Source organism: Mya arenaria, chromosome 10 (assembly GCF_026914265.1).
Source record: "Mya arenaria isolate MELC-2E11 chromosome 10, ASM2691426v1".
In the NCBI taxonomy this organism is placed as follows: domain Eukaryota; kingdom Metazoa; phylum Mollusca; class Bivalvia; order Myida; family Myidae; genus Mya; species Mya arenaria.
In genome coordinates this window covers 516591-528690 of record NC_069131.1, presented here as the reverse complement: position 1 = coordinate 528690, position 12100 = coordinate 516591, and the positions used below count along the sequence as shown (strand labels likewise).

Here is a 12100-nt window from a genome sequence, read left to right as displayed (position 1 = left end):
CAATTTCGGCATTTTCAAAGGGTCTTCTACCCAAAATGGGCAGAAAAAGCCCTGCTTACCTATTTTCCTGTTTTTCTTGACCACATGAGACTGACATCTGAATCATAGACACTTTAAACAATTGTTAAAATTAATTATTAACACTTTTATTAAACAAAATTTTAATTAATTATTCCTCATCAAAAGTAGAGGGATATTGTTTTTTAAATGTAATTCATAATCAATTGTTTGATTATATAAAGCATCACCTACATGTATGATGTAGCTGTTATACTTAATACATATTGTTTTATTTAGTGAAGAACCAAATGGGTAATTATGTATGTTCATATGATTTCCAGTTAATTTTCTAGTTTTTAGCCCCTATATTCCAAATAAATTGGAATAAAACTTTAATTGTTTTGGATGCCTTTGTTAGTGTTCCTTACACCCATCATAATGTTCATGAATGTTTGTTCATATTAAACACTTTTGTGATTATTATCCACTATATGATACAGGGGTTCTACAGTTCTGGATTAATTCTGAAATCAGCATTGAGAGCCTTTAACTTCAAACCATTGTACAGTTACAAAGTCTTGTAAAGTCTTGTTTAATTTCATGCTCTGGCATTTGCATCAAAATCAGTAGCAGGATATACCCTGAAAAGAACATAAATTACCTTGGAAACATTTCAAAAAAGGGTCATCCAGTAAGGCCCTTTTGGGCATGAATTCATCATACCCAGTACTCAAACAGACCAAGACCATTTTTTCCAGATTGACAATTACCAGCTGTAAGAATCCCTGTACATGTATAAAACCTAATTATCATTTATTTGGAATGACCTTTGTTATCTGAGTGTCACCAGTTAGGCTCACAAACTCTAGGAACAGTAGTGACTTTCACTTTTGTTATGGGTTAGTTTTTGTAATTATATAAATTATTCTTTGTTGGGACTTTTGACTTATTTAATTCAGTGCATCAATGAGTATAAAATATTTATTTTTTGTAATCTTTGTTTGCACAGGTTTTTATACACCTTCTCATAGAACAGAATGTATTATAGTTTCACCTGCGGTGTACAAGCCAGCTGGCGGCCTCCATTGCGTTGTCCAATCAATTACTAAAGAACCCTTTCCCAATCATCACCAAATTTAGTCAGAATGTGTATTGGCATAACATCCTGGACAAGTTCAATAACCAGCCAAATTGCTTAAGTCACTTGAAAGTTACTGCCCTTTAATTATAGAAAGTACCTAAAATCTATCATGACCGATCAATAACATCATTGCACTAAAGACTCACATGAAATGATGTACATGAGCCTTCATGTGTTGTTGTTTTCCAGGGATGACCAGGTGCAGGAGTCGAACCTGTGGAGTGGTTTCTGCTGCGTCGTATTCTTCTTTCTCGTCATCTCGGTACTTGCGTTTCCCAACGGTAAGGCTAGTTACATTTGCATTACCAGTCTTCCAAATTAAGATTTTGTTGGACATTAGCCTGAATACTATAATTATGTTCATTTAGTATTAGATTATAACCAAAGACTACATATATATCTAAACCTAACAAAATCCAGATCCTTTATTAGCCTGGATAGACTCTATGATTTAAACTAAGTGTGCTAATTTTGGTCATTCACCTATGCTTAGTCAACAGTAGCCAATTGTATAATACTAGGATTAAAACGTCCACATGTTATATTTTGCACATTGAAATGATTTGATTGGTTAATAATAAATTTTAGATTACTATTGATGTAGCTACCTCTGACCAAACCAAAGAGTTCACAAGTATTTTACAGTTGGTTCCTGGCCTATAACTGCGCACCTTACAGGTCAAATGAAATTATTCAAGGCAAAATGTTTACTCAAGTCAAATCTCAATCTCAATCTTAACTTATTTTACCACATGAAAGGGTGGTATGATTCAATGTCTTGTATCTTTCAGGGTTCTCAATAACTTTTCAGTGAACAGGCCATTTATAAAAAGTAACAGGCCGAAATGGGGGGGGGGGGTCCGGGGGTCCTCCCCCTGAATTTTTTTTATGTGAGCGCGTCATTTCCTGCAGTCTGGGGTTATTTGAATGCCTTTTAAATCACCCCTTTCAAGTGCAATTTTATAAGTAATATCCCCTAAATATGCAGATACAAGTACTGCAGAGCAGTAGTTGTATCAGGATCTATATATATCATAATGCAATTATATTTATTTACAAAATTTCAACAACAAAATATCAATTTGAAAATTGTATTTTCAACACCATATACAATGTATTAACAAAACTACAATGCAATTGTACTGTGAAAATACATAAGGCACATTGAATTAATAAGAACAGTATTCATTACGCTTAACCCTGTTATTAACACATGTCACTGTCCTCAGTTTTACTAGACTCGGTATTGGCACTGCAAGGAGTGTTATCACCATATCCAGCAGCTGGACCAGTCTGGTCATTGTGAGATGTTGTACTGCCTGAAATAATATAAAAATGCAGGAAATGGCACATTTTACATTTCATTAATACCACTTTAACTTGGTACTGACATGACAGTTTTAAAATGTCAGTAAAATTTACATCAATGTCTCTTAAAATAAAAAAAGGAAACAATTCACTTTCAATAAAAAATTAGTCAATGATTAGCTTGCTGCAAATGCAACTGAAATCAAAAGTACACTATCTTTTTTACGTTTTTTTGTTTTGTTCAAAACACTTGCAATCAATATGTTTTCTTATAAATGGGACACACTGTCTAATTTTGATATCATGTAGTTGCAAATTTGTATTAAAATTGAAGTTTAAGCAAAAATTTAAAAATTTACCTTACCCAACCCACTTTATATTTGGTGAGTCTTTAATATTGCTACGATTTTTTCATACAGAATAATGATAATGTTAATAGAGTAAACTTACCTCCTTATCAAATCTTCGTAATAATGCATCTTGTATGGAATAAACAACGATCAAAACTTCAAACAAAATAAACGGTGGAAATCGAACGTGAAACAATAAACAGAACAAGAAATTCATAAATGTGACTGTTTTATTTCATTTTTATCTTATACTCACTCGACACAGGGTGAAAGAAATCGTGTATTTTTCTTTTCTTCATTTTAACTAGAATGAGACGCTTGCTTCCAAGCGTTTAATCAATCGTCTATCTACACGGACTAGTGAAGTTTATTAAACGGCGCCGTAAAGAAATATGCGGGACCGGGCGAACGCTAATCAAGTCGTCGTATTTAAAAGGCAATAACTTTTTTATTCGTTGACGGATTTTAAAAATTTAAATTGTAAACGATTTGGGAACTTTTAATTTTTGTTACTAGGCGATTTTGAACCGGCCCAAATGCCATTTGAACCGGTCATTTTGGCCGGCGGCCGGTTCTTATTGAGAACCCTGTCTTTTTGAGATGATTTGGGATTGCCATTTGAGTCTTAGTATATTTGTGATGTTGGTACCTGATAACAGTTGATAATTGAACCTATAGCATTAATAGGTGCAATGGTCAGGTAGTTGATAATAAAATGAATATTAGTGCAATGGTCAGGTAGTTGATAATAAAATGAATATTAGTGCAATGGTCAGGTAGTTGATAATAGAATGAATATTAGTGCAATGGTCAGGTAGTTGATAATAGAATGAATATTAGTGCAATGGTCAGGTAGTTGATAATAGAATGAATATTAGTGCAATGGTCAGGTAGTTGATAATAGAATGAATATTAGTGCAATGGTCAGGTAGTTGATAATAGAATGAATAATAGTACAATGGTCAGGTAGTTGATAATACATGTAGAACCTATAACATTAATAGGTGCAATGGTCAGGTAGTTGATAATAGAACCTATAACATTAATAGGTGCAATGGTCAGGGAGTTGATAATTGAACCTATAACATTAATAGGTGCAATGGTCAGGTAGTTGATAATAGAACCTATAACATTAATAGGTGCAATGGTCAGGTAGTTGATAATAGAACCTATAACATTAATAGGTGCAATGGTCAGGTAGTTGATAATAGAACCTATAACATTAATAGGTGCAATGGTCAGGTAGTTGATAATAGAACCTATAACATTAATAGGTGCAATGGTCAGGTAGTTGATAATAGAACCTATAACATTAATAGGTGCAATGGTCAGGTAGTTGATAATTGAACCTATGACATTAATAGGTGCAATGGTCAGGTAGTTGATAATAAAATGAATAATAGTACAATGGTCAGGTAGTTGATAATAGAATGAATAATAGGTGCAATGGTCAGGTAGTTGATAATAGAATGAATAATAGGTGCAATGGTCAGGTAGTTGATAATAGAATGAATAATAGGTGCAATGGTCAGGTAGTTGATAATAGAATGAATAATAGGTGCAATGGTCAGGTAGTTGATAATAGAATGAATAATAGGTGCAGTGGTCAGGTAGTTGATAATAGAATGAATAATAGGTGCAATGGTCAGGTAGTTGATAATAGAATGAATAATAGGTGCAATGGTCAGGTTGTTGATAATAGAATGAATAATAGGTGCAATGGTCAGGTAGTTGATAATAGAATGAATAATAGGTGCAATGGTCAGGTAGTTGATAATAGAATGAATAATACAGGGATGGTAAAATTCCGGATTAATCCGGAATTCCGGATTTAAGGCCTCACGGATCGATTTTGAGATTAATGTAAATCCGTTGAGTTTTTTCTGGGGGGGGAGGGGTACAGGGAGCGATTCTAGCTCAGATCGAACAATATGGGTACGAAAGGTGAGTTTTCCGGAAGTGTAAAGCCGGAAATTATCGAACCTATTTACGTCTTGGCAGTCGAGCTATATGATTGGTTAAGCTAGCATCGAGTGATTACGGAAATTACCGATGGGACTAGAAGACAGCAGCGCGTTCAGTAAAGATGTTTGCGGCGAACGTTCGCTATTTGGTTTCCAGCTTAACGTGTATGCGCTGCGTTGCAACAGGGATACAAAACAAAACGTTTGCGAGCGTTTTGTAAACGCTCGCCTGCAGCGCGTTCAGTAAAGATGTTTGCGGCGAACGTTCGCTATTTGGTTTCCCGCTTAACGTGTATGCGCTGCGTTGCAACAGGGATACAAAACAAAACGTTTGCGAGCGTTTTGTAAACGCTCGCCTGACTGAACGCACTGCTGACTGAACGCACTGCAGTATCCGGATATGACAGACGACGAAGACGAATAAACGAGTATTGGAAAAAAACGACCACCACCAACTTCTAAAAACATCGATTCGTCGATTTAAAGGTATATTTGCTTTTTATTTTTAAGAGAAATTCCCGAAACGTTTCTTTTTAAGTTAATAGAATGTGATCAAACTGAGAATGGCTTTTGCGCATGTAGCAATATTTCGGACATCGCGATTCGGATTGTGTCATAATCGATTTTTATTTTACAAATTTTATTTGGCCGATTGAAGTTTACGCTGTTAAACCATTTCTTTATTGTTCCCATAATGTTTGAAGCATTGTTCTCAATAAGAAGTGGCTGTTGACTATAATGGAAGGTTCAAATGAAAATTTAAAAAAAAAATGAATACATATTTTGTAGTAGTAATATATATTAAGTAGGAGCAGTCAGTTTATTTTCTATTTGAGACAGTTCAACAAAACTTCTTGAGGACCCAGTTTGAGTGAGATTTAATTTCTATAGTTGTAATTTGAATTTCCAGGTATGTTGATGGTTCCAAAAGTCAGGGATGATGAACAGACACCTCGCCAGTGCATCCAGTTGTTCCTGTCAATGACTGACAATTCAATGCAGAGGCCATGATACTTGGATTTATGGCTGAACATGACCTTCCATACTCCCTGGCACCACATGTAGTGAGTCTTACTTAAGACACTTGCCAAAGATACAAAAGCTCTCAGCGAATTAAAACTTCAAAGGTGTACAGCATCATATAAGATGACTTAGGGAGAGGCAAGCCATTTCAATGATGAACTTGTGGAGGAGTTAAGTGAAACTCGGTTTTGTTTGAACTTAGACGGGTCAACAAACACAAACAATGAGAAAACTGTTGCAGCTATTTTTCTGCTATAGAGAAAGAAATAGTGTTGAGACATTTGGCCTCCTTAAAAATCACAAGGGTTGATTCTGAATCATTTTTTAAGGAATTTGAAAGCCTGTTTGAGAGACTTGAACTGACGTGGGACAATCTGGACAATCTAATTTGTGTGCTACTGGACTCATGTAACACCATGAGGGGGAATTTTTTTGGCTTTGAGACCAGAATACGTCAACTTGTCCCTCACCTCATAGACATTGATGGCGACAATGACCACAACGGCTCACTGCCAAAGCATTTACCGTCCCGTTTGGATATTATTTGGAATAATAATTAATAATATTATATTCTCATCAAATGTGCAGATAATGGAATAAATACTCTTTATGATATACAAAAATTGAATAAATAACACTTTTACAATAAACATTTGCAAGCTTGATAATTGATATGTTGTTCATTATTATAATTCAAACATCCCACAGTGTAGACTGTTCATACACAGGCATTTGATCATAGCCAGTTGAGTTTTATGGGAAGTGGACAACTGAACCAAAATGTCAGGTACATGTCTTATGCCTGTGACTTCAGGTAAAAAAGTAAATTTAACTTTGTTTGAAGACAAAGGTGTTTAACTTCACTGCTAAGATTCCTGATAATTGTTCTGATTGCGGATGTCTCCTGTTGAACATAATTATATCTACCAAACTGAAAGGTGTACTCCTTGAACACTATTCTAAGGCAAAAAAGGGTATGAGAAACCCTGAAATACTGAAAGCTTCGGGGGGCTTTGCCCCCCTTGTCCCCCCACCAGGGCTTTGCCCTGGACCCATCGGGGGCCTTTAGCGGCCCCCTGAACCCCACGCAGACATTTTCAGGATTGGCAACTTGGCTCTGTTATCATCCCTGATAATAGGTGCAATGGTCAGGTAGTTGATAATAGAATGAATAATAGGTGCAATGGTCAGGTAGTTGATAATAGAATGAATAATAGGTGCAATGGTCAGGTAGTTGATAATAGAATGAATAAAAGGTGCAATGGTCAGGTAGTTGATAATAGAATGAATAATAGGTGCAATGGTCAGATAGTTGATTATAGAATGAATAATAGTGCAATGGTCAGGTAGTTGATAATAGAATGAATAATAGGTGCAATGGTCATGTAGTTGATAATAGAATAAATATTAGGTGCAATGGTCAGGAAGTTGATAATAGAATGAATATTAGTGCAATGGTCAGGTAGTTGATAATAGAATGAATATTAGGTGCAATGGTCAGGTAGTTGATAATAGAATGAATATTAGTGCAATGGTCAGGTAGTTGATAATAGAATGAATATTAGTGCAATGGTCAGGTAGTTGATAATAGAATGAATATTAGTGCAATGGTCAGGTAGTTGATAATAGAATAAATATTAGTGTAATGGTCAGGTAGTTGTTAATAGAATGAATAATAGGTGCAATGGTCAGGTAGTTGATAATAGAATGAATATTAGTGCAATGGTCAGGTAGTTGATGATTGAATGAATATTAGTACAATGGTCAGGTAGTTGATAATAGAATGAATATTAGTGCAATGGTCAGGTAGTTGATAATAGAATAAATATTAGTGCAATGGTCAGGTAGTTGATAATAGAATGAATAATAGTGCAATGGTCAGGTAGTTGATAATAGAATGAATATTTGTGCAATGGTCAGGTAGTTGATAATGAATGAATAATAGTGCAATGGTCAGGTAGTTGATAATAGAATGAATAATAGTGCAATGGTCAGGTAGTTGATAATACATGTAGAACCTATAACATTAATAGGTGCAATGGTCAGGTAGTTGATAATAGAACCTATAACATTAATAGGTGCAATGGTCAGGGAGTTGATAATAGAATGAATAATAGGTGCAATGGTCAGGTAGTTGATAATAGAATGAATAATAGGTGCAATGGTCAGGTAGTTGATAATAGAATGAATAAAAGGTGCAATGGTCAGGTAGTTGATAATAGAATGAATAATAGGTGCAATGGTCAGATAGTTGATTATAGAATGAATAATAGTGCAATGGTCAGGTAGTTGATAATAGAATGAATAATAGGTGCAATGGTCATGTAGTTGATAATAGAATAAATATTAGGTGCAATGGTCAGGAAGTTGATAATAGAATGAATATTAGTGCAATGGTCAGGTAGTTGATAATAGAATGAATATTAGGTGCAATGGTCAGGTAGTTGATAATAGAATGAATATTAGTGCAATGGTCAGGTAGTTGATAATAGAATGAATATTAGTGCAATGGTCAGGTAGTTGATAATAGAATGAATATTAGTGCAATGGTCAGGTAGTTGATAATAGAATAAATATTAGTGTAATGGTCAGGTAGTTGTTAATAGAATGAATAATAGGTGCAATGGTCAGGTAGTTGATAATAGAATGAATATTAGTGCAATGGTCAGGTAGTTGATGATTGAATGAATATTAGTACAATGGTCAGGTAGTTGATAATAGAATGAATATTAGTGCAATGGTCAGGTAGTTGATAATAGAATAAATATTAGTGCAATGGTCAGGTAGTTGATAATAGAATGAATAATAGTGCAATGGTCAGGTAGTTGATAATAGAATGAATATTTGTGCAATGGTCAGGTAGTTGATAATGAATGAATAATAGTGCAATGGTCAGGTAGTTGATAATAGAATGAATAATAGTGCAATGGTCAGGTAGTTGATAATACATGTAGAACCTATAACATTAATAGGTGCAATGGTCAGGTAGTTGATAATAGAACCTATAACATTAATAGGTGCAATGGTCAGGGAGTTGATAATTGAACCTATAACATTAATAGGTGCAATGGTCAGGTAGTTGATAATAGAACCTATAACATTAATAGGTGCAATGGTCAGGTAGTTGATAATAGAACCTATAACATTAATAGGTGCAATGGTCAGGTAGTTGATAATAGAACCTATAACATTAATAGGTGCAATGGTCAGGTAGTTGATAATAGAACCTATAACATTAATAGGTGCAATGGTCAGGTAGTTGATAATTGAACCTATGACATTAATAGGTGCACTGGTCAGGTAGTTGAGAATAGAATGAATAATAGTGCAATGGTCAGGTAGTTGATAATAGAATGAATAATAGGTGCAATGGTCAGGTAGTTGATAATAGAATGAATAATAGGTGCAATGGTCAGGTAGTTGATAATAGAATGAATAATAGGTGCAATGGTCAGGTAGTTGATAATAGAATGAATAATAGGTGCAATGGTCAGGTAGTTGATAATAGAATGAATAATAGGTGCAATGGTCAGGTAGTTGATAATAGAATGAATAATAGGTGCAATGGTCAGGTAGTTGATAATAGAATGAATAATAGGTGCAATGGTCAGGTAGTTGATAATAGAATGAATAATAGGTGCAATGGTCAGGTAGTTGATAATAGAATGAATAATAGGTGCAATGGTCAGGTAGTTGATAATAGAATGAATAATAGGTGCAATGGTCAGGTAGTTGATAATAGAATGAATAATAGGTGCAATGGTCAGGTAGTTGATAATAGAATGAATAATAGGTGCAATGGTCAGGTAGTTGATAATAGAATGAATAATAGGTGCAATGGTCAGGTAGTTGATAATAGAATGAATAATAGGTGCAATGGTCAGGTAGTTGATAATAGGATGAATATTAGTGCAATGGTCAGGTAGTTGATAATAGGATGAATATTAGTGCAATGGTCAGGTAGTTGATAATAGAATGAATAATAGTGCAATGGTCAGGTAGTTGATAATAGAATGAATATTTGTGCAATGGTCAGGTAGTTGATAATGAATGAATAATAGTGCAATGGTCAGGTAGTTGATAATAGAATGAATAATAGTGCAATGGTCAGGTAGTTGATAATAGAATGAATAATAGGTGCAATGGTCAGGTAGTTGATAATAGAATGAATAATAGTGCAATGGTCAGGTAGTTGATAATAGAATGAATAATAGTGCAATGGTCAGGTAGTTGATAATAGAATGAATAATAGGTGCAATGGTCAGGTAGTTGATAATAGAATGAATATTAGTGCAATGGTCAGGTAGATAATAGAAAGGACATTAGATGCGATGGCCTAGCACAAGTGTTTACAGCTTTCCTCTCCTTGGTTTTTGCTTTTCATGTGTTTTATGGAGGATGGACATCAGGGATGGTATTCAAGATGCAGCGAAAGTCAATATTATGGTCCTATGATAATGGCTTCATTCATGAACAAGTGCTGCTTAATACAATATCAAATAACCGGTTACAATACACTCACCCAATCCGAAATCTTCTTAAATCAAATTAAAACCAATAATGAATTCCACCGTTGTTCTGGCATTTACTAAGAGAATAAGAATAAGCAGCAATTTACGCATGCTTCCATTCTATCAGGTGTAAATTGAATGTCTTAATTGAGTGAATTTTAAATAAAGTTCAATACATACATTTCACTAATGTAGCCAGCTGCATTCAAGATTCTTCATGCACATAGTTGCAACTGTTCTACTTTTACATTCAAAATTTGAATTCAAGAGTGCATATACCCAATTGTGTTTAATTTCAGGCCCATTCACCCGACCCCATCCAGCGATATGGAGGATGGTGTTTGGTAAGCTTTCCCATTTACCCTATTATATTGTCATCTATCCATACTTCTTTGCAATTGTTTCTGAATGCTGTCGGTCAAGCATTTTAAGTCCTCAACACTTGACTGCAAAGTCTGCAAACTTGTCTGATCCATTTCAAGTCTAAAGTATGATTCATCTGTTAAAAAAAACAAAACATAAAATAGTTTATTATAGACAAAGAAAAGTCCTTTTTTGGTCTCATCGAAGCTGGCATGAAACAATACTTTCTGGAAATATGTTGTGTACATTATAGGGATTATTCTATAACAATCAAAAGGTATCAAATATGATATAACACATGAAGGTAAATAACATATAGTGTACAGTTTCTCTGTATTAAACAAAGTATTTAAACTTCTGGCCTGTCATTGGGCTCCCTGTTGTACAGGTCTGAGTGTGTTATACTTCATGGTTCTGCTGTTTGTGCTGTTCCAAAACCGCCGTGACGTGCGCACCATGCTGGAGTGGATCTACCCGGACTTGGTCAATAATACACTCACTGAAAAGGTGATTTAAATCATTCAAACTATAAAAGTTTCAGAGTTTATATAGGTTTGCATTCACTATTTTCTGCATTATGATCTGACCATTCTCTTGCAGTAACTATTGTATTACATTCTTTCAAATGAAATGCAGGAGGACGCATGTTTGGTCTATTGCAAAATGTTTGTGAAGTTGTAAAGCTTAACAATTTAGGAAGGATTGTTTGAAACTTGGTACACCTGATCACCATGATGTGTACTAATGCCATAACACAAGCATTCCTGAGTCATACACAAATGTTCAAGAGTTGTGTATACTAACACTGAATTTTATCTTCAAGCGAAAAAGGGATTCGTTGAGAGCACAGCTTTAAAAGGGAATGTATGGATAAGAATAACAATTGTTTTTCACAGTCTGCATACAGATTGATTTCAAACATTGTAAACAGAACATTGAAACATCTTATAGATTTTGTAATAACCCATAACATTTTGGAATATCCCATATTGATTTAAAAAATTCCAGAACATTTTGAAATATCTGACACATGGAGTTTACTGATGATAACATATTTCCAAGTCACTTTCATTATCAAGGGCGGTTGTAATCCAATTCAGTGTCATATAATTTGGTTCAAGGCTGGGATAACTTGCATACTCTATGAAATGTGCAACTCTTTACCACCAATTGTGACATGTGTTTTTAACAGAATGGAATCAGTTTTATCAACAGTCTTATGACAGTCAAACACAATATTGCTTTGAAAGAGCATACTAAAATGGTACAGTCTGTCCGTCGGGGCTAGGGGTGATTAGGGGATCTTTCTTTTGGGGTTAGGAGTTTATTTGGTTATGCTTTTCTATTGAAAAAAAATACATGATTCAGGGGCTATTTTCAAAGAAAGAAAAAACACATAAAAAAGAGTGGCTCAACTTCTCGTGTCTGAACTGTTACTGT

General features: G+C 34.6%; 1 protein-coding gene across 3 annotated transcripts in view; it reads left to right on the top strand.

Annotated features, from left to right (window-relative positions):
- LOC128205635 (phosphatidylserine synthase 1-like) overlaps positions 1-12100 on the top strand; it is a 48888-nt gene that overhangs the window by 18959 nt on the left and 17829 nt on the right. For 2 of the 3 annotated variants that reach the window (XR_008256298.1, XM_052907439.1), the window contains exons 2-5: positions 298-312; positions 1331-1422; positions 10597-10641; positions 11049-11167. Coding sequence is in view for 2 of the 3 variants with exons in the window: in XM_052907439.1 (XP_052763399.1) it covers positions 298-312; positions 1331-1422; positions 10597-10641; positions 11049-11167 (271 nt within the window). In the remaining variant the exon portion in view is untranslated. The remainder of the gene's footprint in view (positions 1-297; positions 313-1330; positions 1423-10596; positions 10642-11048; positions 11168-12100) is intronic. The other variant, XM_052907440.1, reaches the window with a different exon arrangement.